This window comes from Heteronotia binoei, chromosome 17 (genome assembly GCF_032191835.1).
Source record: "Heteronotia binoei isolate CCM8104 ecotype False Entrance Well chromosome 17, APGP_CSIRO_Hbin_v1, whole genome shotgun sequence".
NCBI classification, from domain to species: Eukaryota; Metazoa; Chordata; class Lepidosauria; order Squamata; family Gekkonidae; genus Heteronotia; species Heteronotia binoei.
The window spans coordinates 50,990,346-51,015,489 of NC_083239.1; the positions used below are offsets into that span (position 1 = coordinate 50,990,346).

At 50.3% G+C, this 25,144-nt stretch overlaps 1 protein-coding gene and 1 non-coding gene across 3 annotated transcripts; one reads left to right on the plus strand and one right to left on the minus strand.

The window, feature by feature from the left end:
• Positions 1–318: 318 nt before the first annotated feature.
• Positions 319–24,165, minus strand: CCDC61 (coiled-coil domain containing 61). Of its 2 annotated transcripts, none has more exons than XM_060257517.1 (13): positions 23,961–24,165; positions 23,044–23,126; positions 20,147–20,307; positions 17,906–18,058; positions 14,356–14,572; positions 12,263–12,345; positions 11,912–12,141; positions 11,161–11,239; positions 10,929–11,044; positions 8,559–8,637; positions 7,421–7,487; positions 5,305–5,377; positions 319–1,572 (listed from the first exon to the last, which is right to left on the minus strand). In XM_060257517.1, the coding sequence occupies exons 1-13, from the start codon at positions 24,106–24,108 to the stop codon at positions 1,475–1,477; spliced, it is 1,587 nt and encodes a 528-aa protein (XP_060113500.1). In that variant the 5' UTR covers positions 24,109–24,165; the 3' UTR covers positions 319–1,474. The 2 variants fall into 2 exon arrangements, with proteins under 2 accessions (XP_060113500.1, XP_060113499.1); XM_060257516.1 differs by having other exon boundaries at positions 10,929–11,047.
• TRNAA-AGC (transfer RNA alanine (anticodon AGC)) lies at positions 8,162–8,233 on the plus strand. The gene has a single exon. It is a non-coding gene; the product is annotated as a tRNA-Ala (tRNA).
• Positions 24,166–25,144: the final 979 nt, after the last annotated feature.

The following is a 25,144-nucleotide window of genomic DNA, read 5'->3' on the forward strand; positions in this document are numbered from 1 at the left end:
CCAGTTCTTCCAGATAAGAGTCCGAACACTTAACCACTACACCTAACTGGCTCTACACCAAAATGTTTTTCCCCAATTTTTGAGATTCCATGTCCTTTAAAAAAATTATACTCCCCCCACCCTGTGAGTTCATTGCCCTTTCAACCAACTCACCCTTTCCCAGATTTCCTCCCCGAAATCTTCTCCCCCCCACTTTCTCTGCCAAGCTTTTGCTCTTCCCACCCCAATGCATGACCAGGGGGCAAATAAATCATTTGGTTCCTAGAAAGATCAATTACCCCTGCAGTGTGGCGATGTCCCTGGAACAGACAGAGACAGTTAAGGAAAAGAAAACGTTTATTTACAACAAGTCCCTGCATGGCTACTGCTGCTGACTTTTTCTGGAGTGAGAAGCTGGGAAGGAGCTTTCAGGAATGTCCAGAAAGAGTACATGGGGAATTATGAGCCAGTTCCGCTAAAGGAGAGACCCCCCCACAAAAGCGCTCAGGAATAATTGCCACTCAGCGCAGCGGTCAAAACTGGACAGGCTTGGTTAAGTCGGGAAATGGTCTGGCTGGGCGCAAATGAGCAAACTGGGCAGCCTTTTAACGCCATTGAGAGATCGGTCAAAAGAAGCTGGGCTGTTAACGTTTAAAATTAAATCTTCACCAGCTCAGCTCGCTTTGGGCGCCTGCCCCAGCAGAGAAGGAAAACCAAATAAAATTTTCTTTGGACCAACAGCACTTCTGTTATCTCCTAAAGGTTGCACCGAGGTTTTGCCTAACACCACAGAAGCTGCTGCTGGCCAAGGATTCCTAGACAGCCACCCAGAGGCCGACCTTCCCCTCCAAGGAGAATCAAATCAGTGTCCCCAAAGTATCTGAGCCTTTCACGCTGGAGAAGGGCTTGGGAGAGGCAAGGGGAACTAAGAACAGGAAAAACCTGTCTTCTTCCGGCTCAGCTGAGATCGAAGGGAAGGCTGCCTCGGTGCAACAGCTTCATCACGGCTCAAGGTGTGCCTTGTTTTGTCAGGATCAGAACGGACCAGGAGGCAGGATTAGGGCAAGAAAAGGGCTCAGCAGGGCACTCCAACGCCTAACAAATCCTTCCACACTCTTTTCTTAAGGCAAAGTGGTTTATAATGTGGGTTGAGCTCAGAAGGGCTGCGCGCTCTCTCTTGCGTCTGGTGCGCTCTCTTTTGCGTCTGGTGCGCCACAGGAGGGAGAGACGCTCCCCATTTCAATAAGACACGATGTGTGAGTGTGCGTAGATGTCACAAATCCACAATTCCCACCCACCCCCACCCCAAAATCTTTGTAAATCAGACCTACAACCAAGGGTAGAAAAAGTCAGGTAGGGTACTAAATGTTATTCAGAGGAGAGGAACCCCTTGGGAATTTCGGCCCTGTTCTCGGTAGGTGCAGGTGTGGTGTTGAGCGCCGCCGGAGGGTCCGGGTGAGCTGGTCTCCTTCGCTGCCTCCAGCCTCCGTGGGGACTATGTTCTTGTCTCGAGCTTATTCATGTACTCCTGCAAGGCCTGGAGCCGAGCGTCAATCTCGGAGAGGTCAGCTGACGGCTCGTCGTATAGATTTTCTGTTGGGGCGAAATAGCCTTGTTACGACACCCGCAGCCCTGGGAGGCAGGGCAGCCACCCTCCAAGTGGGTGTAAACGGCAACAGCCACACAGAAAGAAGAACCGGAGAAAACAATGACAAGCCTCCGCGCACATTTGCCTCTTACAAAATGTTTCTCTACAATTTTACCCAATAAAGAAGTGACGGAAATGTTAAATGCTGTCTGAGTCTTCACTGGTAACACAAACCGCCAGCAATTAAAGTCACGGTTCTTTTGTCCGAGAATACCTCAATCTTTAGCATAGAAATGGCCCGTCTTCCAATAACAAGGCAATTGACATGATTATAATCCACTGTATGCAAGAGAAGATGATGATATTGGATTTATATCCCGCCCTCTACTCCCAATCTCAGAGTCTCAGAGCGGCACACAATCTCCTTTATCTTCCTCGCCCACAATAGACACCCTGTGAGGTGAGTGGGGCTGAGAGGGCTCTCACAGCAGCTGCCCTTTCAAGGACAGAGACTCAGAGCGGTTTACAATCTCCTATATCTTCTCCCCCCACAGCAGACACCCTGTGAGGTGGGTGGGACCAAGAGGGCTCTCACTGCAGCTGCCCTTTCAAGGACAACTCTGCCAGAGCTATGCCAGCAGGTGCAAGTGGAGGAGTGGGGAATCAGACCCGGTTCTCCCAGATAACAGCCCGCTCACTTAACCACTACACTAACACTGGCTCGCTTACAAAAAGAGATTTTCAATATGTAAAACAGCAGCAAGACAGCCGATGCAATGCTCGGCAACAGGTAAAACAGGTCTAATCTCCTGTTTTTGCAAATTATGCTTTATCCAAGCTATAATATATAAGAGCCAGTTTGGTGTAGTGGTTAAGTGTGCGGACTCTTGTCTGGGAGAACCGGGTTTGATTCTCCACTCCTCCACTTGCACCTGCTAGCATGGCCTTGGGTCAGCCATAGCTCTGGTAGAGGTTGTCCTTGGAAGGGCAGCTGCTGTGAGAGCTCTCTCCAGCCCCACCCACCTCACAGGGTGTCTTTTGTGGGGGAGGAAGGTAAAGGAGATTGTTAGCCGCTCTGAGACTCTTCGGAAAGCAGGGCGGGATATAAATCCAATATCCTCTTCTTCTTCTTCTTCTATAAATAAAATATACACGTCAGTTTAATTTCACAATATTGTATAGAGACGTTTTTGTAAGAGGCAAATTTGCACAGAGGCTTGTCCTTATTTTCTCCAGAACCTCTGAGTGGGACTTGTAGATCTCCCAGAAGACGGCACAGATCGGGTTCCCCTGGAGAAAATGGCTGCTTCAGAGGATGGATTCCATGGCATTATAACTCACTGGGCTCCCTTCCCTTCTAAACCCTCACCCTCCTCAGGCTCTGCCGCCACAGTCTCCACGAATTCCCCAACCTGGAACTGGCAGCCCTACAAAGCGGTGTGTGTGTGTGTGTGTGTGGGGGGAGGGTTCTCCAAATGCCCTGCCAGGGAGCCCAAGCACAGTGCCCTGCAGCAACCAGGCAAGGAGACTGGCTTTGGGTATGCCATAGCCCAGGGGTGTCAAACATGCGGCTCCTATCAGGCCCCCAAGTGTCCTCTGCTTCCTTCTCCCTCTCTCTTGCTTCCTTCTGCATCACAGCTTGCTTTGCCAGGCTTGCTCAATCGCACAGCAGCGACAGAGCAAAACCTCTATTTTCTCTGTTGGCTGAGGCTTCTCCCTTGGGGAGGAAGGGGAGGGAAGGACAGTTTGCTTTGCCAGGCCCTCTCAATCGCGCAGCAAAGCTACTGAGCCAAGCCTCTCTTCCTTCTATTGGCTGAGGCTCCTCCCCCTCCTAGTCCCCTGGGGAAGGAAGGAAAGAGCCAGAGCTTCCTTTGCCTAGCCCCCTGGATCTCCGTAATGGCCCCCCACTGGTGGAATCAATTACCGGAGGAAGTGCGAGCCCTGCGGGACTTTAGTCAGTTCTGCAGGGCTTGCAAAACTACCCTCTTTATACAAGCATATAAGGAGTCCTGAAAACGATACCTGCCATCGAAAAATATCTACTGAATATAGCACCTTAATTTATGATAGTCTTAACTTTTATGTAGTTTTAACCTTGTAACTGTTTTTAAATGTATGTATTAATTGTATTTTAAAAATTGTCTTATGTAAATCATGGGAAACCATGTCTTGTTAGCCGCCCTGAGCCTGCTTCGGCGGGGAGGGTGGGATACAAATTAAAGTTTATTATTATTATTATACAAAGAAAGCACCTTTAAAACCAACGAATGCTAACATTTTAAGCATGTTTTAAGGGTTTTTTTTTTTAAACTTTAATTGTGCTTGTCTGTGTCCTTTATAAAGTTTACATCTCTGCTACCTAAGCTTAAATAGATACACACATGATCCGGCCCAACAAGGTCTCATTTATGTAAGATCCGGCCCTCATAACAAATGAGCTTGACACCCCTGCCATAGCCCATCCTGTAACAAAAGATGGGAGGGGAGACCATAAGAGGTGTTGGATTGCGTCAATGGCCCATCTACTCCTGCACTCTGCGTCACACAGTGGCCAAACCTCAGGTATCATCAGGTGGAGGTCCACCAGTGGGACCAGATCCCCCAGATCCCCTCCCACTGTTGCCCTCCCCCAAGAATACAGAGTATCAATGCCCCTGATAGTGTTCCACCTACGCCTTGTGACATAGCTACTATTACCACTGAAGCTGTCTATGTGTGAGACACCGATACCGAGGATCAACAACTGGGGACTCTTCCCACAGTGCCTTGCCCCAAGGAATTCACCCAGCACAGCCCTGCTCTGCTTGGAAAGCCACAGCTGTATGCTTGGAAGCGGGACTTCACTAAATTGAAAAAAAATTGCTGCAGGGTCCAGCATGGAAAAGAAAAAGCGCTTCTCCATTTTATCCTCACAACAGACCTGTGAGGTAGGCGAGGCTGACAGAGAGACTGGCCCAAGCCCATCCTGCAGTCTTCATGGCAGGGGGAGGAATTTGCATCCGGGTCCTCCAACTCCTAATCGGACATAGCATAAGAGTTGGAAGTGACCTCCAGGGTCATCTAGCCCAACCCCCTGCACAATGCAGGGAACTCACAAACACTTCCCCCTAAATTCATAGGATCTTCATTGCTGTGAGGTGGCCATCCAGCCTCTGTTGAAAAACCTCCAAGGAAGGAGAGCCCACCACCTCCTGAGGAAGCCTGTTCCACTGAGAAATCGGTCTAACTGTCAGGAAGTTCTTCTTAAAGTTGAGCTGGAAACTCTTTTGATTTAATTTCAACGCATTGGTTCTGGTCCTACCTTCCGGGGCCACAGAAAACAATTCCACACCATCGTCTATATGACAGCCCTTCAAGTACTTGAAGATGGTGATCATATCACCTCTCAGCCGCCCCCTCTCCAGGCTAAACACGCCCAGTTTCTTCAACCTTTCCTCATAGGACTTGGTTTCCAGACCCCTCACCATCTTCGTCGCCCTTCTCTGGACTCGTTCCAGCTTGTCTATATCCTTCTTAAAATGTGGAGCCCAAAACTGAGCACAATACTCCAAGGTGAGGTCTTACCAGAGCAGAGTAAAGCGATACCATCACTTCATGTGATCTGGACACTAGACTTCTGTTGATACAGCCCAAAATTCAATCTAGCTGCCTTGGGAATCCCCCCACCCCACCCCATGAGCTCTGCAGGCCCTGCCCCTCCAAAGTTCAAGGTACCACTCAAGAGCTTGAAGGGTTACCTTTGTCCACTTGCTTGCCTCCGGTCGGGGTGCTCACCAAGGGCTTTCTGTGACCGCTGTCTGCTCGAGAAACCTGCCCAGAGAATGAGAGTCGTTCATTTATTTTTTCTTTAATCAACAGCTTCCACACATTAAAAAGAATACACAACAACCCGATTTTATAATTTCAAGAAAAAGGGAAAGCATTGTTTGAATGTATAGCTGAGAATCGGGAATAAATTTAAATTAAGACAGAGACTGAGAAAAGGGGTCTGACAACAGATGTTTGTTGCAATAAATTTTCAGATATGAAAATAACTGGGAGAGACAGAATAAAGATTTTTACAAAGGAATGGAAAATCAATTAAAAAGTCAATGTATGATATAAACAATTGTCGTTTATGTTTAGGCAGCCCTGTGGCGCAGTGGTAAAGTTGCAGTACTGCAGTTCAAGCTCTCTGCTCGTGACCTGAGTTCGATCCTGGCGGAAGCTGGGTTCAAGTAGCCAGCTCAAAGTTGACTCAGCCTTCCATCCTTCCGAGGTCAGTAAAATGAGCACCCAGCTTGTTGGGGGGGGAAAGCGTAGATGATTGGGGAAGGCAATGGCAAACCACCCCATAAAAAGTATGCCGTGAAAACGTCGGGACGCGACGTCACCCCAGAGTCAGAAACAACTGGTGCTTGCACAGGGGACTACCTTTACTTTTTTAGTTTATGTTTAAGACATGATTTCGATATTGTTGATGACTGTAGCTGATGATTATAGAGGATCATCTGTGTATCTACTTTTAATGTATGATTTAGATAACTGTTGTACACTGTAGTTTATGTTTTGGTTCTGTAAACTAAAATAATGAAAATTATATTTGAAAAAAAAAGAATATTCCAAGAGGGTTTACAAGAGAAGCTACAAACAATCCAGGGGTAAAATCCACACACAGTTAATGAAACCATTTTAGTGGTAAGGAAAATGGCAAAGAAAACCAACAAAGTTTAATTCTGAGTATAAGCTTCCGTGTGCTTGCACGTGACAGCTTATACCCAGAATTAAACTTCTTTAGTCTTAAAGGCGCCACTGGATTCAAACTGATCTATTGCTTCAGACCCCTCGAGTTTAGCCAAAGAAAACAATCAACTAAAACCAACAGGGTGAGTGACATCCAATGAAAGCCAAAAGGTAAAAAGCCACAATTTCCATTGTGGTGCAAAGAACCTTGCGAGATGACATTGAAGGAAAGGAAAGGTCCCCTGTGCAAGCACCAGTCGTTTCCGACTCTGGGGCGACGTTGCTTTCACAATGTTTTCACGGCAGACTTTTGACGGGGTGGTTTGCCATTGCCTTCCCCAGTCTTTTACACTTTCCCCCCAGCAAGCTGGGGACTCATTTGATCGACCTCAGAAGGATGGAAGGCTGAGTCAACCTCGAGCCGGCTACCTGAAAACCCAGCTTCCACCGGGGATCGAACTCAGGTCGTGAGCAGAGAGTTCATTTTACCGACCTTGGAAGGATGGAAGGCTGAGTCAACCTCGAGCCGGCTACCTGAAAACCCAGCTTCCACCGGGGATCGAACTCAGGTCGTGAGCAGAGAGTTCATTTTACCGACCTCGGAAGGATGGAAGGCTGAGTCAACCTTGGGCCAGCTACCTGAACCAGCTTTCGCTGGGAGAGAACTCAGGTTGTGAGCAGAGAGTTCAGATCACAGTACTGCAGTACTGCTGCTTTACCACTCTGCGCCATGGGGACGCTAACAGTAAAAGCCTAGTGGAAAAGCAAGGTGTTTCTTTGTTTCGTGATGCTGTTGAGGCCAGAGGATGCCCCCTGCAGGACTTCCTTCACACAGAGTCTCATTAATGCTGCGTCAGGACCTATCCAAAGCAGGTAGAAGGCACTTGTTGGTTCTTTGCCCAGTTTAAATGAGACATTGTGTGTAGATGAAGGCCCATTGGGTGAGTTCTTTCCCCCCCACCACAGCCATGTTTTAACATCAGGGCTTCGCAAATAAAAAACAGGCGAGACATACATCCAGGCGGGTCTTTCAGCTAAATCAAAGGCCACGCTCCAAAGGACTGGGAGCAGAGCTGGGGAGGTGATCATGAACTGGGACGGGGGAAGCCCCCAGCCTGGTTGGCCACTTACCCCGGACGATCTGTTCCACGAGGAGCTGCCGAGGGGTTTCCGGCCCCTTCCCACTCGCTTCCGACCCCTGAGGAACGAGGACAATCAGATCAAGAGTGCTGAATATTCCAAGAGCTGAATATTCCAAGAGCGCAGATATCGTTCCCATCCTGAGTGTGTCAGAGGCCAAGATGCCGACTTCTCTGAGAGAAGTAAATCTTCTCCGTCGCTCAAGACCCTACTGGACATTTTTTACCACACAAGTGTCACTTCTGCTCCCATAAGGAGTAGAAACTTAGCCCAACCAAATTTAGGTGGGAATTTAAGATACTGCAAAGGGAAGGGAGGGGCTGTGACTCAGAGGGAGAACACCTGCCTTGAATGCAGAAGGTCTTGGGTTCAATCCCCGGCATCTCTAGTTAAAAGGATCTGGCAAGTAGGTGATGGGGAAAGAACTCAGCCTGAGACCCTGGAGAGCCAGGAAGTGGGGCTGTAGCTCAGTGGAAGAGCCTCAGCTTGGCAGGCGAAAGGTTCCCGGTTCAATCCCCGGCATCTCCAGTTAAAAGGACCAGGCAGGAGGTGATGGGAAAGACCTCAGCCTGAGACCCTGAAGAGCCATGAAGTGGGGCTGTAGCTCAGTGGCAGAGCCTCTGCTTGGCATGCAGGAGGTCCCAGCTTCAATCCCTGGCATCTCCAGTTAAAAGGACCAGGCAGGAGGTGATGGGAAAGACCTCAGCCTGAGACCCTGGAGAGCCAGGAAGTGGGGCTGTAGCTCAGTGGCAGAGCATCTGCTCAGCATGCAGAAGGTCCCCGGTTCAATCCCTGGCATCTCCAGTTAAAAGGACCAGGCAGGAGGTGATGGGAAAGACCTCAGCCTGAGACCCGGGAGAGCCAGGAAGTGGGGCTGTAGCTCAGTAGTAGAGCATCTGCTCAGCATGCAGAAGGTCCCCGGTTCAATCCCTGGCATCTCCAGTTAAAAGGACTAGGTAGGAGGTGATGGGGAAAGAACTCAGTCTGAGACCCTGGAGAACTGCTGCCAGTTTGAGTAGATAATACCAACCCTGATGGACCAATTCAGTAGAAGGCAGCTTCCTGTGTGTTCATGTGTGGGTGAGTCCCCAGAGAATCTAAAGGAGTTACCTACCCAGCCTTTTCTTACCTGGGAGCGGCAGGTTCAGAGTAATCCTCCATTTCGCTCCCTGAGCTCGCAGAAGAGCGCCGGCTGCGGAAGCTTTCCACTGCGGGAGAGAGAAAGCGGGGAGCGAGGCTCAGGAATGGACTCGCCTTGCCTGCAGCTGTCGGTGCACAACAGCAGAACTGCATGGGCGAAGGCACTAGACCAGGGGTGGGGAACAGTGGCTCTCCAGATGCTTTTTGCCTACAACTCCCATCAGCCCCAGCCATTGCCCATGCTGGCTGGGGCTGATGGGAGCTGTAGGCAACCCCCCCCCCCCATATCTGGATAGCCAGTTCCCCACCCCCGCACTAGACGCTGACCACGGGGGCGTGAACCAGCCCCTTGAAATGGCCTTGGCCAAAGGAACAAGCAAAATCAGAGAAGAAGCCTCACTGTATACGCATTGTAGATAGATCCAGGTGGGGCGCCGTGTTGGTCTGAAGCGGCAGAACAAAGCAAGAGTCCAGCAGCACCTTTAAGACCAACAAACTTTTATTCAGAACGCAAGCTTTCGTAGGCTAAAAGCACGCTTCTTCGGACGAGGAATGATGCAGGTACTGTGAGCAGAGCTACATATAGCTGTTGGGGTTTAGAATGCAAAGCGGTATTCTAATCCCAAACTCCAGCAACTATATGTAGCTCTGCTCACTGTACCTGCATCATTCCTCGTCTGAAGAAGCATACGTGCACATGAAAGCTTGCGTTCTGAATAAAAGTTCGTTGGTCTTAACGGTGCTGCTGGACTCCTGCGTTGTATATGCATTGTATCACTGGATATAGAATCATAGAGTTGGAAGGGACCTCCAGGGTCATCTAGTCCAACCCCCTGCAGAATGCAGGAAACTCACAAACACCTCCCCCTAAATTCACAGGATCTTCATTGCTGTCAGATATGCATTAAAGCTAAAAACTGGCTGCCAAAAGAGGGAGCTGAGCCGCACAAACCAGGGGTGTGGGACTGTCATGAAGGGGTAGCTCAACAGGGACTGCTTCCCTCCCTCCCATGAATATGAACTGTTTGTGGGACGTTCCTTTGCTCATAAAAGGAGAGAGAGAGCTACTCATCAAGCCTGCCCCCCAACCATTGCAGCCCTTCTCCCCCTCTCAACAGTGACATTGCAGGGGGTGCCGGAAGGAAAAAGTGGGTGAAAAATTGTTTGCATCAAATGCTCTGTTAGCACAGCAGCACTGGATTCCACTCACTGAGCTGAACTGGGCAAAGTGGAAGCAAAGAACACAAAGCAAAACAGCAGCAGATGGAAATATTCTAGCAATCGGTCCCAATTTATTAGACCTTTGCTAGTAATTCTATATTAGGAGTCGGAGAGAATTCCATAGAACAGAAGAGAAAGTTATCTCTTTCAAAACTTATTGAAAAAGGTAAAGGGCAGTCCTCTGTGCAAGCACCAGTCGTTTCTGACTCTGGGATGACATTGCTTTCACGATGTTTTCATGTTGGTTTTCATGTTGAGGTGGTTTGCCATTGCCTTCCCCAGTCATCTACGCTTTCTCCCCAGCAAGCTGGGGACTCTTTTACCGACCTCGGAGGGATGGAAGGCTGAGTCAACCTGGAGCCGGCTACCTGAAAACCTAGCTTCCACCGGGGATCGAATTCAGGTTGTGAGCAGAGAGCTTAGGACTACAGTACTGCAGCTTTAACACTCTGCGCCATATGGACATTAAAAAGGTTAAAAAAAAAAGGGTAGTCCCCTGTGCAAGCACGTCATTTCCAACTCTGGGGTGACATTGCTGTCACATTTTCACAGTAGACTTTTTTACGGGGTGGTTTGCCATTGCCCTCCCCAGTCATCTACACTTTCTCCCCAGCAAGCTGGGGACTCATTTTACTGACCTCGGAAGGATGGAAGGCTGAGTCAACCTGGAGCTGGCGACCTGGACCAGCTTCCGCTGGGATCGAACTCAGGTCGTGAGCAGAGGGCTCCGACTGCAGTACTGCAGCTTTACCACGCTGCGCCACGGGGCTCCTTCCAAAACGTATAGCAGCTGACAAAGAGCTAACCCATCCCTCCCTTGCTTTTAGTTCTACGCCTTCCACGTAGTGGGAGCTTTTAATAAAAAGCAGCTTGGCACAGGAATACAACAGATGGGCCCGTGGCTTACAGCCAGAGCGGAGGCAAGAGGAACCGCTGGGAAAAGAGAAAGCTTTGCGTTTGTTGGGTAGTGAAAAGGAAGATAAAACTTATTGTCGTTAGCAAATGAACTGGGGAAGAGAACCTGGCACATCAAGATGGGAATACACTGTGCCCATCGCGTGCCAGGGACTCTGCAGGACTCAGAAGGGACGGCACAGGAAGCTGCAAAACACGCCCTGTGATCTCAGCAATGCCTTACCTGAAGAACTCCTGCCCCGGGACTTCCCATCTGCACCGAAAGCGGATGCCCCTCTGGACTGAGCCTGACGCCACCTACTAGGCGGGGCATCTCCCATTCCTCTGCGGAGGCATCGCCTGCTGGAGTGGAGAGAGGGCAGTTAGCGAGAATGGTCACACCAGGTCAGGCAGGCTCCAGGTGCTGGGGCGGGGTGGGGAGGTAAGAAAGCCCTCCCCAGAGAAAAGCTGCTCACTTGTTCTGCTCGGCTTCCTTCTGCTTGCGCTCCTTGGCTCTCACAAAGGCTGTGGGATCGAAACGTGACCCTCGGGAGCCTAGGGGAGGAGAGGGAAGGAGAGGAGACGATCTTCGGAAATGTTTTGTGCCGGTTTCCTGGGAAACACACGAGCTCCCCAAAGTGGTATTCAGGGGCACCATGGCACCCACAGACACCTTTTTCCGATTCCCTACAAGTGTGTTTAGAAAGTGGGTGGAGCCAGGTGGGACCTCTACCCAGCAAGGCTAATGATTGGCTGTGCTGATTTTTTTTAAAAAATGTTGCTTTGGCGCAAGGATCTTCACTGTGTCACTAAAGGTCAGACGCGGCAGCCATTTTGTGATTGGCTCCACCCCCTTCGGCAGCCATTTTGTGTCAGAATTCCAAAGGTGCCTGAAGGCTCAGAGTACGCCTGAGGTTAGGCCTAGTCGGATCTCAGAGAGACAGAAAAGATTTTTCTCTGCACAGCGCTTTCTTGCTCCCTGGCTTGTACAGGAGCAAATTATACAAGATTAGAATGCTGACAAACATTTGCCCCGCTTTGTTCTTATTTGGCTCTTAAGAGGCCAATTCAGCTCTTATTGCCGCAGAATTTGGAATTCTGGGATTATCTGTTCACAGATCACCTAGAAGGCCCTCTGGCCTGCAGTCTTTGGACCACGCAGACCCATCTGGTGCTCTGGCCAATGAAAGGGATGCCAAACAGTGAGAGCCCCCCCACTTGTCTCACCTGTAGGGGAGGGGGACTGCCGCGTGAGCCGCCCCTGGCTCCCACTACGGCCCTCTCGGGAAGAGGACCGCTGCCGGCTGGATACCCAGGCCCCGCTGCGTTCCCGCGAATTTGACCGTTCCCCTGAAGTGGAGCGGCGGTCCTCTCTTTTCTTGGCCGCGGTGCCAGCTCGGCTCAGGCTGGGGTAAGCAAAATGGTTTGTGGGAGATGGCGCGGTGGGGGTGAAGCGCCTGGGGAGGGGGAAAGAAACAGAACAGAGCTCAGAAGGAAACTACCAAGGGAGCTCTCTGTCCGTGGCAGACCCCAGCAAGGGCTGACAAATCATGCGATCGGCCCAAGGCCTCCACTCACCCCTTCTTGTATAAGGCCAGCTCGTTGGTCAGGTTCCTCACGCGGATCCGGAGGCCCCTCTCTGTGGCTTTCAGCTCCGCCAGCTAGAATAAAGAGAAAGAGGGAGGAGTCTGGTTGATTCATGGAAGGCTTCCCAAGGGCACTGCGACTCCACCAGTGAATGATGGGTAATCTAAGGAGAACCAAAACTCTGCGGTCTCACCAAAACTCCTGGCCAGCTGCAAAATGTTTCCGGTATGGGGAAAAAAGGGGGCTCCCTGAGTTTAAGGAAAGCTATAATAGAAGAAATGTCAGGGTGAAACTATGAACACTATTCTATCAAAACATTTATTACAAGAAAATTATGGGGTGAAAAGAAAAACCCTGTAGCTTCTACTTCTAAGTAGCCTCTACTTCTAAACAGTCGATAATGAGAAATATAAGTGTGCACACAGGCACTTTAACATTCCAAAGCCTCTGCATTTAAACAGACTGCAATAAAATACACAAGAGGGCACGCAGGCACTTTAACACAGAGGTCCCCAACCTCACAGTCATGGACCAGTACTGGTCCGTGGCCTGTTAGCAACCAAATTATTTCAATATATATTACAATGTAAGATGAAGAAGACAATGACAACATTGGATTTATATCCCACCCTCCACTCAGTGGCTTACAATTTCCTTTATCTTCCTCCCCCACAACAGGCACCCTGTGAGGAAGGTGGGGGTGAGAGAGCTCTCACAGAAGCTGCTCTTCTGAGGACAGGTCTACGATACCTATGGCTGACCCAAGGCCATTCCAGCAGCTGCAAGTGGAGGAGTGGGGAATCAAACCCAGTTCTCCCAGATAAGAGTCTGCCCTTTCAAGGACAACCTCTGCCAGAGCTATGGCTGACCCAAGGCCATTCCAGCAGCTTCAAGTGGAGGAGTGGGGAATCAAACCCAGTTCTCCCAGATAAGAGTCCGCACACTTAACCACTACACCGAACTAATAGAAATAAATTGCACAATTGTGTCATCCTGAAACCATCGCACCCCCTCCCCCATCCGTGGAAAAACTGTCTTCCACAAAACCGGTCCTTGGTGTCAAAAAGGTTGGGGACCGCTGCTTTAACATAACCTCTTTTTTCCAAAGAGTCTGCACTTAAATGAATCCAAACAGTCTGCAGTAGAATAAATCAGAGTACATGCAGGCACTTTTAGAGTGCACACAGGCACTTTAACATAACCTCTTTTTCCAAACAGTCTGCAGTAGAATAAATCAGAGTGCACGTAGGCACTTTTAGAGTGCACACAGGCACTTTAACATAACCTTTTCCCCCAAAGAATCTGCACTTAAATGAATCCAAACAGCCTGCAGTAGAATAAATCAGAGTGCACACAGGCACTTTTTAGAGGTTAAGAGTCTGCATGTGACTCACAAACCAAAACATTAGAAAACAGTCTGTAATGAATGTTTTCACCAAGAGTGCACACAGGCACTTTATCAAACAAATTATCCCTCTTCACAGTCATGCACACTCAGTCCATTATTGTTTCAAAGAGGTGTTAGGATAAAGAATAAGTTCATCCACAAAAAACCAGTCCACGTTAGCTGGTGTCAAACCCACTCCGTCTTTACAAAGAATGCGCTAGAGCAGGGGTGGCCAAACTGTGGCTTGGGAGCCACATGTGGCTCTTTTACATACATTGTGTGGCTCTTGAAGCACCAACTGCCCTGTTGGCAGGCTTGGACAAGGCATTTCTTTCTTTTAATCACTTCTCCAAGCCAAGTCAGCCAGTGGTTTGAAGAATGCATTTAAAGTTAAAGTTGCTTTCTTTTCACCTCTCCCTCCCTTTCTCCCTTTTCTTCGTTCCTTCCTTCCTTCCATCTTGCAGCTCTCAAGCCTCTGACATTCCTTTCTTGTGACTTTCAAACATCTGACATTTATTCTATGTGGCTCTTATGTTAATCAAGTTTGGCCACCCCTGAATTAGAGCCTTTTGAGGAAGCGACAGAATTTTTGGGTTCCATTTAAAAGCCATCAGTATTGATAAAAAGCAATGAAACGTGGACTTTATGCGGATGAACTTATTCTTTTTCCTAACAGGGCAAGGGAGGGGGATCCCACCTCGTCGGCCAGCTGCCGGCTCTCCTGCAGGCGCTTGCTGATCACCCGCTGGTGCTTGGTCCTCTCCTTGGCCAGCTGCTCCTCCAGGCTCTGGACCACCTTCTTCAGGATCTTCACTTCCTTGAAGGCGCTGCTCTTGTTGGTCAGCTTCAGCTCCTCCTGCAGGGCTGCCAGGGCTGTCTCGGCTGCCTGCTTCTCCTCCAAGACGTGCTGCAGCCTGGCAGGACGAAGGCAGGAGGGATCAGGGGCGGGCAGGCAGGAGACTGCAGCAAAGGAAAGGGCCACAGTGCAGAAGGGGACCAAGCTGTATGGCTTGCAGAAGGCTCCTGGTTTGATTGCAGGCATCTCCACTTAACAGGAGGCGGCTACAAGCATAGCCAGCTTCAAGAGGCAATTGGATAAGCCTATGGAGCAGAGGTCCATCAGTGGCTATTAGTTACAGCTTATCACTGGAACTCTCAGTCTGGGGCAGTGATACTCTGTATTCTTGGTGCTTGGGGGGGCACAATGGGAGGGCTTCTAGCCCCACTGGTGGACCTCCTGATGGCACTTGGTTTTTTTGGCCACTGTGTGACACAGAGTGTTGGACTGGATGGGCCATTGGCCTGATCCAGCATGGCTTCTCTTATGTTTTTATGGGATCCTAGAATTCTCAGGAGAGACCTTTCTCTGCTCCAGAGCATAGAGAACTGCCACCACAGGGTTGCCAGCTTTCAAATGGAGGCGGGGGGATTCCCTGCCCCCCAGTGCTGATCAGCTGGCTGGTGGGGGGACTTACCAGGAGCAGGAGGGAGACCCAGACTATGTTGCCAGTAATGTGGCGATGTCTCTTTCAGCAAGTAGTGTCATCATATCAGTAATTTGAGCAAAAAATGCACAGCAGAAGCCATTTCTACCACAGAGCTTTTGTCCAAATAACCAGAGCGTCACAGTGACAGCACATGCTAGAAGTGATGTCACTGGAGATCTTGCTGGGGCCTTCCTCCTATTAAGTCCCCAGTCCCCACCTTCAATTGCTAGGAGGGACATGGCATCCCAAAGTCTTAAGGAGACCACACCAAGGTACAGGAACCAGTTGTTTGACTTTCCACAAGGCAGAATGCACAGTAATGTGCTCTGCAAAACCGTCGGTCAGAGACTGCGGCTTTTCTGTTCCTGAAAGTACTTCCAACCAAAGACGTTGGGTGCTCCTGACTCCTTCTGGTGGTAACTCCCGCTGCTTTTACTAACCAGTGTTTTGTTCCCTCAGGGCTTTCAGGACTCAATGTTACATATTTTGACAGTATTGCCCCATCTTATTTATTTATTTATTTGGGATTTCTATCCCGCCCTTCCCACGAATGGCTCAGGGCGGCTTCCAACAATTAATCAAACTTAAAATTAAACAATTTCAAATGTAAAACAGTTTAATAGTTAAACAGTTAAAACATTAAAACAAAGTAATTCAGTTTCCAGTAAAAAGATGGCTGGCCTGTTTCCTCAAGTTGTTATCCTGGCTAAATGTAGGCTAGGTATAGGCCAGCCGGAAGAGGGTCGTCTTACAGGCCCTGCGGAACTGCGCCAAGTCCCGCAGGGCCCTCACCTCTTCCGGCAGCTGATTCCACCATACGGGGGCCATAACGGAGAAAGCCCTTTCCCTGGTGGCTTTCAGACGGGCTTCTTTTGGCCCGGGGATAGTGAGGAGATTTTGTGTTCCTGACCTCAGTGCTCTCTGGGGAACATGTGGGGAGAGACGGTCCTTCAGGTAGGCAGGTCCCAGGCCATATAGGGCTTTAAAGGTAATAACCAGCACCTTGTACCGGACTCGGTATATCACTGGAAGCCAGTGCAGAGTCCGGAGACCCGGCTGGATGTGTTCCCACTTTGGGAGACCCAATAGCAGCCGGGCCGCGGCATTCTGCACCAGCTGCAGTTTCCGGGTCCGAGACAAGGGCAGCCCCATGTAGAGGGCATTGCAGTAGTCCAACCTTGAGGTGACCGTAGCATGGATCACTGTTGCTAGGTCGTCGCGCTCCAGAAAGGGGGCCAGCTGCCTTGCCCGTCTAAGATGAAAAAATGCGGACTTGGCAGCGGCTGCTATCTGAGCCTCCATCTCTTGGTGAGCCACCTTGGACGCCTGACAAAAAGACACCAGATAAATGATGATGATGATGATGATGATACTGGATTTATATCCCGCCCTCCACTCCAAATCTCAGAGTCTCAGAGCGGCTCACAATCTCCTTTATCTTCCTCCCCCACAACAGACACCGTGAGGTGGGTGGGGCTAAGAGAGCTTTCACAGAAGCTGCCCTTTCAAGGACAACTCCTATAAGAGCTATGGCTGACCCAAGGCCATCCCAGCAGGTGAAAGTGGAGGAGTGGGGAATCAAACCCGGTTCTCCCAGGTAAGAGTCCGCACACTTCACCACTAAACCAAACTGGCTCTCTATGAAGCCCAACAGGGCAAAGTGATGAAGCGGCAAGGGAGGAAACCAGACTCTGATTGCAACCCCGACAAGAGGTGTTACAGGGGTGGGATCTCTCCACTAAATCACACCTCAGACTCAAAGCTGGGACTCCAGGGTCCCAAGCTGCTCTCCCTCCTACAGGGACCGGTAACAGTGTACAGTATTGGGCCAGGACTGTGTTCAAAACCCCACTCAGCCACGAAACTCACTGGGTGACCATCCGCCCGTCGCCCTCCTTGAGCCTAATCTACCTTGTAGGGTGATTGTGAGGATAGAACTGAGGAGGAGAGAAAAACAGGGATGATGCTCTGAGTTCCCTAGAGAACAGTGGCATAAAAATATATGGGTAGACACATGCTGTTAAGATCCCCGTGGCGCAGAGTGTTAGAGCTGCAGTCCTAAGCTCTGCTCACGACCTGAGTTCGATCCCGGCCGGAGTTGGGTTCAGGTCACCAGCTCGAGGTTGACTCAGCCTTCCCTCTTTCCGAGGTCGGTCAAATGAGTACCCAGCTAGCTGGGGGGGAAGCGTAGATGACTGGGGAAGGCAAGGGCAAACCACCCCGTCAAAAGTCTGCCGTAAAAACGTTGTGAAAGCAAGGTCACTCAAGAGTCGGAAACAACTGGTGCTTGCACAAGTGACCTTTCCTTTCCTATACAAACCCAGAGCCCCGTGAAGCAGAGCGGAAAAGCTGCAGTACTGCAGTCCTAAGCTCTGCTCACGACCTGAGTTCAATCCCGGCGGAAGCTGGGTTCAGGTAGCCGGCTCGAGGTTGACTCAGCCTTCCCTCCTTCCGAGGTCGGTCAAAGGAGTCCCCAGCTTGCTGGACGGAAAGCGTAGATGGCTGGGGAAAGCAAGGGCAAACCGCCCTGTAAAAAGTCTGCTGTGAAAACGCTGGGAAAGAAAACGACTGGTGCTTGCACAGGGGACTACCTTTTTTTTAGACACATGCTGGCCTTCCTCTTATTGCCTACATTTGGAAGAGGAACCACCTGGAAGGGGGGAAGACCTCCTGCATGGAGCTGGGGACCCGTCCCCAGGATGTTGGATTCGAACACAGGCATTAAAATTGAGAAATGACGCCCCCACCCCACCCACTCACTCGTCCCGGAGACGGCGGATCTCAGCATCTCGGAAATCCTTGCCCGGCTTCACCTTCAGCATGGCCAACTCCTCCTTCAGCTCCCGGATTACCTTCTGCAGGATGACGGGGTCTGGTTTCCCCACATAGGGGAGCGGCAGAGGGTAGTGGATCCTGCCAGGAGGCCACAAAACACAGTTAAGGGTCACAGCCAGCGTCTAACACTGAGGAAGAGGAGGGGTGGGCAGGGACAGCCCTTGAAACCCACAGAGCTAAGGGGCCACCGATGTATTGGTCTAAGGTTAGTGAACAAAAACTACTCCACTTTTTCCCTTTGACCTTCAGAGCCATAGCTTACAAAATCAAATAGTAAAAAAGAGAGCAAGAATAGCACCTTAGCATCATAGAGTTGGAAGGGATCTCCTGGGTCATCTAGTCCAACCCCCTGCACAATGCAGGAAACTCACAAACGCCTCCCCCTAAATTCACAGGATCTTCATTGCTGTCCGATGGCCATCCAGCCTGTTTAAAAACCTCCAAGGAAGGAGAGCCCACCACCTCCTGAGGAAGCCTATTCCACTGAGGAATCGCTCTAATGCTCCGGAAGTTCTTCCAGATGTTGAGCTGGAAACTCTTTTAATTTCAACCCATTGGTTCTGGTCCTGCCTTCCAGGGCCATAGAAAAGAATTCCACATCATCCTCTCTATGACAGCCCTTCAAGTACTTGAAGATGGTGATCATATCACCTCTCAGCCGCCTCCTCTAGGCTAAACATGCCCAGCTCCTTCAACCTTTCCTCATAGGACTTGGTCTCCAGACCCCTCACCATCTTCATCGCCCTCCTTTGGACTCATTCTAGCTTGTCTAGATCCTTCTTAAAATGTGGTGCCCAAAACTGAGCACAATACTCCAGGTGAGGTCTTACCAGAGCAGAGCAAAGCGATACCATCACATCATGTGATCTGGACACTATACCTTAAAGACTAACACAATTTGTGGAAGGGGAGGAGTTTTTGTGAGTCACTCCTCCACCAGTTTGGTGAGGTGGTTAAGTTTGTGGACTCTTATCTGGGAGAACCGGGTTTGATCCCCCACTCCTCTACTTGCAGATGCTGGAATGGCCTTGGGTTAGCCGTAGCTCTTGCAGAGGTTGCCTTTGAAAGGGAAGCTTCTGCGATAGCTCTCTCAACCCCACTTACCTCACAGGGTGTCTGTTGTGGGGGAAGAAGATAAAGGAAATTGTAAGCCACTCTGAGTCTCTGATTCGGAGAGAAGGGCGGGGTATAAATCTGCAGTCTTCTTCTTCTGATATCAGTACCTGAAGAAGTGAGCAGTGACTCCCGAAAGCTCCAGCCCTCTCTCAAACCTTGTTCGTCTTTAAGGTGCTTAGAAAACATGAAAGCTCTGACCCTGCCAGAATTTTGTTGTCTTTAAGCTGCTACTGGACTCTTGCTCATTTCCACTGCTACAGACAGACTAACATGGCTACCCCATAAAGAATCACATAGGAAGCCGATTTCCACATCCAGCAAGCCAGCACTTGTGGTTATTGATGAACAGAAGAGGTCCATCAGTGGCTATTAGCCACAAGGTATGGATGGAACTGTCTGGAGCAGTGATGCTCTGTATTCTTGGTGCTTGGGGAACAGTGGAAGGGCTTCTAGTGTTCAGGCCCCACTGGTGGACCTCCTGACGGCACCTGGGTTTTTTGGCCATTGTGTGACACAGAGTGTTGGACTGGATGGGCCATTGGCCTGATCCAACAGGGCTTCTCTTATGTTCTTATGTGACACAGAGTGTTGGACTGGATGGGCCACTGGTCTGATCCAACATGGCTTCTCTTATGTTCTTATGAATCCACCACCACTAAATGCCACACATTTTTATATATTTAATGCTGATAGCTTATCTACTTAAATAGACAATGCTATCTATCAGCAGGGAATGCGGATGTCCCCAAGACTATGTTTTGCTCTGGCTTGCCTCTCTGTGGTCCCACCCATGGAGGGGAATAAGTGTCCAGCCTAAGGGTTTCCTCTGTGCCAACTTGACCACTGCCTTTGGACTGGCCCAGGCCAAGTCAGTTAGCAACTCCGGAAGAATGTCTGCCTGCTTGTGCAGCATGGGCTGGACTCATCTCACCCACTGACCTTGGACAGGGGCTCCCACCTCCTCCTGCTCTCTTCCTGTGCCCGTTTCTCCCTCCCCCCAATGTCCAGCCCCGCACCGTCCTTTCCCCACGCTCCGGTTCAGCCCCTCACCTATCAAACTCCACCGAGTAGATCAATATCAGGTAGCGTTTGGAGCTCAGCGGGGAGGTTTTGGTGGCGGATGTGAGCCTGGGGCCCACCCCGGCCTTCCTGCTCCGCAGCGACTCCAGGTCAGAGTAGGTCAGCAGGTCCAGGGTGACTGACTCGCTGCTCTGTGAGGGAAAAGACACCCTGAACCACAGCAAGACTCAAGAGGCACAGCCCCTTCTCCTCAAGGTGTTGCATCTAAGCCAGAGGTGGCCAAACTGTGGCTCTTTCACTCATATTGTGTGGCTCTTGAAGCGCCCACTGCCCTGTTGGCCAGATTGGAGAAGGCATTTCTTTAAATCACTTCGCCAAGCCAGCTGGAAGCTTAGAGAATGCATTTGAAGTTAAAGTTGCTTTCTTTCCCCCTCCCCCTCCATCTATTTGCTTTCCTTGCTTCCTCCCTCCCTCCCTCTCTTCCTTCCTGTCTTGGGGCTCTCTGACATCTGATGTTCATGTCTTGCGGCTCTCAGACATCTGATGTTCATGTCTTGCTGCTCCCTTGCATCTGATGTTCATGTCTTGTGGCTCTCTGACATCTGATGTTCATGTCTTGCGGCTCTCAGACATCTGATGTTCATGTCTTGCTGCTCCCTTGCATCTGATGTTCATGTCTTGTGGCTCTCTGACATCTGATGTTCATGTCTTGCGGCTCTCTGACATCTGATGTGTTCTCTGATATCTGACATTTATTCTATGTGACTCTTGCGTTAAGTTTGGCCACCCCTGATCTAAACCCTCTAAATCCAGGGATCCCCAATGTGGTGCCAGGGCTTCCTTTGGCACCTACCACGGTTTTCAGAAAGAGGGCAAGGCCACTGTAAGGCAGGGCTTGTTACTGGCTCTCCTCATTCAAATGAAAGGATTTCCCATGGCCAAACAGCAGGGAGGGAGGTATTGCATTTGGCAGCAGCCACTTTCCTACTTGGCTCCAACTTCTGCCACAGCCTTTTTGGAGAGGTGCTTTCCACTCCCTCTTGAAATTCCCATGGGTCCCCAAAAGCTCAAAAAAGCTGGGGACCCCCGCTTTATCCAGGTATCTGGTTCCCAATTATGGCCAGCCTTGGGGAAGCTCACAAGAAGACCCCGCTGCTGTTCATCCCCAAGAGTCTGGTCTTCCAAGGTACAGTGCCCCTGAACGTGGAGGTTCTATTTAAGAAACCCTAGCCGATCATTTACTTCAGCATGCAAGTTATTTAGATAACCAAAGGGCAAACCAGGGGTGGGAAAAAAGGAAAGATATCAATGAATCTGGGAAGATTATGGGTTCTTGACTCTCTTCTGTATTTATCCCCCCCCGAACATTTGGAACTAAACGCAGAGAATGTTATTTGGTGGCAAGTGGAGTTCGCAGGAGCTATGCGGGAATGGAGAGACGGAGGAACTTCAAGGTGATTATGGAAGGGGTTGTGGCAGAAGCTTCCTAAACCACAGGTGTCAAACATGCAGTTCGGGGGCTGAATCAGGCCCCTGGAGAGATCCTATCAGGCCCCCGAGCAACTGGCTGTCATCTGCTTCCTTCTCCCTATATCTTGCTTCCTTCTGCATAACAGCTTTTTTTTGCCAGGCTTGCTCAATTGCACAGGAGCTACAGAGCAAAACCTCTGTTTTCTCCATTGGCTGAGGCTCCTCCCTTGGGGAGGAAGGGGGGAGGAATAGCTTGCTTTGCCAGGCTCTCTCAATTGCACAGCGGAGCTACTGAGCCAAGCCTCTCTTCCTTCTATTGGCTGAAGCTCCTCCCCCTCCTTGTCCCTGGGATAGGAAGGAAAGAGCCAGAGCTTCCTTTGCACAGTTCGCTGGATCCCATGACGAGAGAAATTCAATGAAAGCACCTTTAAAACCAACGAGTGCTAATGTTTTAAGCATGATTTAAGTTTTAAAATATATATATATTTGTGCTTGTCTGTGTTCTTTATAAAATTGATATCTCTGCTACCTAATCTTAAAGAGCTATACACACGGCCCAGCCTGACATGGCTTGGCCCAACCCGACATGGCCCGGCCCAACAAGGTCTCATTTATGTCAGATCCAGCCCTTGTAACAAATGAGTTCAAAACCCCTGCTCTAAACCAAAGGATGCACCCTACCCCCAGAGGACAAGAGGACCGCCCTCCCCCAATGGAGGGGACAGGTGGCATTCAGAAGAGAAGAATCATGGGGTTGCGAGTTGGGGGAGAACATCTTCTCCTCTCCAGCCAAGAACTGGCCGAAACCTCGCCGATGATCCCGTGATCAGGGAGCCCTCACTCATCCCGAAAGAATCTGGGCTGTGTCTGCAACTTTCCGCCCACTCCTGCACCATCCCAACCCGAGGGCTGCGTTCAACGTGACACTGGCGAGGCATGCATGGCGTCTCCGTGCAACAGGATCAGCACCTGCGCAGAGTTTCCGCACGCGTCACTTATCCAGCGGCCCAGTTCAAACGAGATGCTGCAAAAGGACAAAGGCCCACGCGGAAGTGCTTTTGCCTCGGTCGCCCTGAGCCTGCCTAGCCGCCCTGAGCTTGCCTTGGCGGGGAGGGCGGGATATAAATAAAACTTATTATTATTATCGGTCAACGTCAGGATGAATCTAAGCCTAATTTGGGAAGAAGGAACATCGTGATCGAAGAGTATTTTCTTCTCCCAGGCTGGCATTAGAAGCAGCACTTCGGTCTCACCTGCAAGATGGGGCTGGGCCTGCGCAGGGAGACAAGCAAAGTTCTCTGCTCTCATCTAAGGAACAGATGGCAGGGGATCACTGGAGGAAAAGGCAGGTCGAGTTCAAAATGCTGCTTCAGATGCACCTTCATGTGGACAGATTCCTCAGTTTGCCCTTGAAGTCTCTTCCCAAGCAGCTTTTTCCGAGCCGCGCCAAACCTCACCTGCGTCAGGGCCGACTCCAGCATGCTGCAGAAGATTCCAAACTGCTTGAAATTCCCCGTCTTGTGCGTCAGGTCTTCAACGACTAGAATAAGAACAGAAGAGAAGCCATGTTGGATCAGGCCAATGGCCCATCCAGTCCAACACTCTGTGTCACACAGTGGTCAAAAAACCCAAGAGCCATCAGGAGGTCCATCAGTGGGGCCGGGACACTAGAAGCCCTCCCACTGTGCCCCCCCCCCCAAGCACCAAGAATACAGAGCATCACTGCCCCAGACAGAGAGTTCCAACAATATGCTGTGGCTAAGAGCCACTGATGGACCTCTGCTAGAATGGAGGGAAACCACAAAGAGCTGACCATGTGCAGTATCCTCAGCCAAAGAAGGTGGTGCTTCTGAACTAACGCCACTTGATGACCCCCTCCTGTAAGAGGAGGACTCCCCCCGCCAATCCTCCCCCAGGAGAACAGACTTCAAAAGATCTCCCGGAAGGAACATCCCTCGCACACCCAAAAAACCAAAAGGAGGAGGCGGCCGCATTAGAGTCCAACAGCATTTGAAGATGCTGTGTACTGAATCAGAGCCTTGGTCCATCAGTGTCAGTATTGTCTACTCAGACTGGCAGCAGCTCTCCAGGATCTCAGGCAGAGGTCTTATAACGTCACCTACTGCTTGTCCGGAGATACCAGAGATCGAACCTGGGACTTTCTGCATGCCAAGCCAATGCTCTGCCACGGAGCTACAGTCCTTACATGTGAGCCAGCATCAGGTTAAGTGTCTCTTGCTGTGCACTGCCGCTGCCCACCTGCCACAAGATCTGAGCAGAGTCCTGCACCATGGACCCTGTACGCAACGTGGAGAGGGGGGATCGTCCCCACTCCCTCCTCCCCACCACCCATCACAATCCCTGTGCCACTCACAAGCCGCATCGAATTCCCCTCGCCACTGGTCCGTGGTCAGCCGGTCCTCCACTTCCACCTCCAGGAGGTTCCCCTCCACCGTCATCCTCACCACATGCTCCACGCCCCGGAAGACGTAGTCGGCTTGCAGCCCATGTAGCTTGGCCATGGCTGACCTCACAAGCTCCCCAGCCCGCCTCTCCGGGAGAGGAGATCTGCAGACCTCCCACCCACCCTGGAGTTACCACTCGCAGTTTTCCGCTGGAGCGACGAGAAGGCAGGGACGCTAAGCTGAAAAGCAAGAAACAATAAAGTTAATTCCTCCGACCCACCTTTGGACCATGGGCTATTTTCCGTTCAGAGCCCAACTGACTGTAGTAGCTGGGAACGCAGAAGAATGGGGAGGAACCCTGCGCAGACGTCCTCTCATTCCTTCTCCCTGCCGCGTGTGGATTGGCCGTCTTGCTAGGACTACTAGTTCCATAAGCACCTATATGTAATCCACCCAACCGACTGCTTGTGGCACGCCATGGTGCTGACTACACAGTTCTACAGGGTGAGGTGGTATGTTAGCTGTAATTCTGCAAAATTGGCAGGTTAAAGGGGTTTTTTTTGGTTTGGTTTTCTGCTGTCAAGCCACAGCTAACTTATGGCGACTCTATGGCAGGGGTGTCAAACACCCCGCCCACCCAGGGATTTCATCAGCCCCTGGGGCTCTTTTCTCCTCCTCTTGTCCTTACCCTTTGAAGCTCAGAAGCTGCCTCTCTTTCAGTTCCCAGGCTCTTTGCAGCTGGGAGGCAGTCTCTTTCAGCCTTGGAGCTTCAAAGGCTCCTTGAAGCCGCCTTTGAAGCTCCCAGTCTGAGTCTCAGTTCCTGGGCTCTTCCCGCTTTTCTTCGCTGGCTGCTGCAAGGAAAACGTGGGGTGGATTTTAAGATTCATTTCACGTTTTCCTTGCAGCTTTGTCTTTGCTCTGCAATGGTTTCAAATGGAGTGGAGATGGTTACATTTTTAGTGCTCCTTTAGCCAGCTGAAAACTCATGCTTCCTTTTTTTTTTTTTTTTTTTTTTTATACTTCCAAAGTTTATTTCTATTTCACATTTAACAAAGATAAGCTATGTATCCAAAATGTATCCAACCATCATACATAATTCTCATACATATACCTCCAATACATAAACTTCCTATTAAACGAGAAATCGTACAGA

Excerpts from the sequence above, each read along its gene's own strand:
- CCDC61 (XM_060257516.1), bottom strand. The coding sequence starts at position 24,108 with ATGGCCAAGCTACATGGGCTGCAAGCCGACTACGTCTTCCGGGGCGTG. Across the intron at positions 20,308-23,043 it reads TGGAGTCGGCCCTGACGCAG|AGCAGCGAGTCAGTCACCCT; the intron begins GTGAGGTTTGGC and ends TTTCCCTCACAG. Across the intron at positions 18,059-20,146 it reads TACTCGGTGGAGTTTGATAG|GATCCACTACCCTCTGCCGC; the intron begins GTGAGGGGCTGA and ends GCCTCCTGGCAG.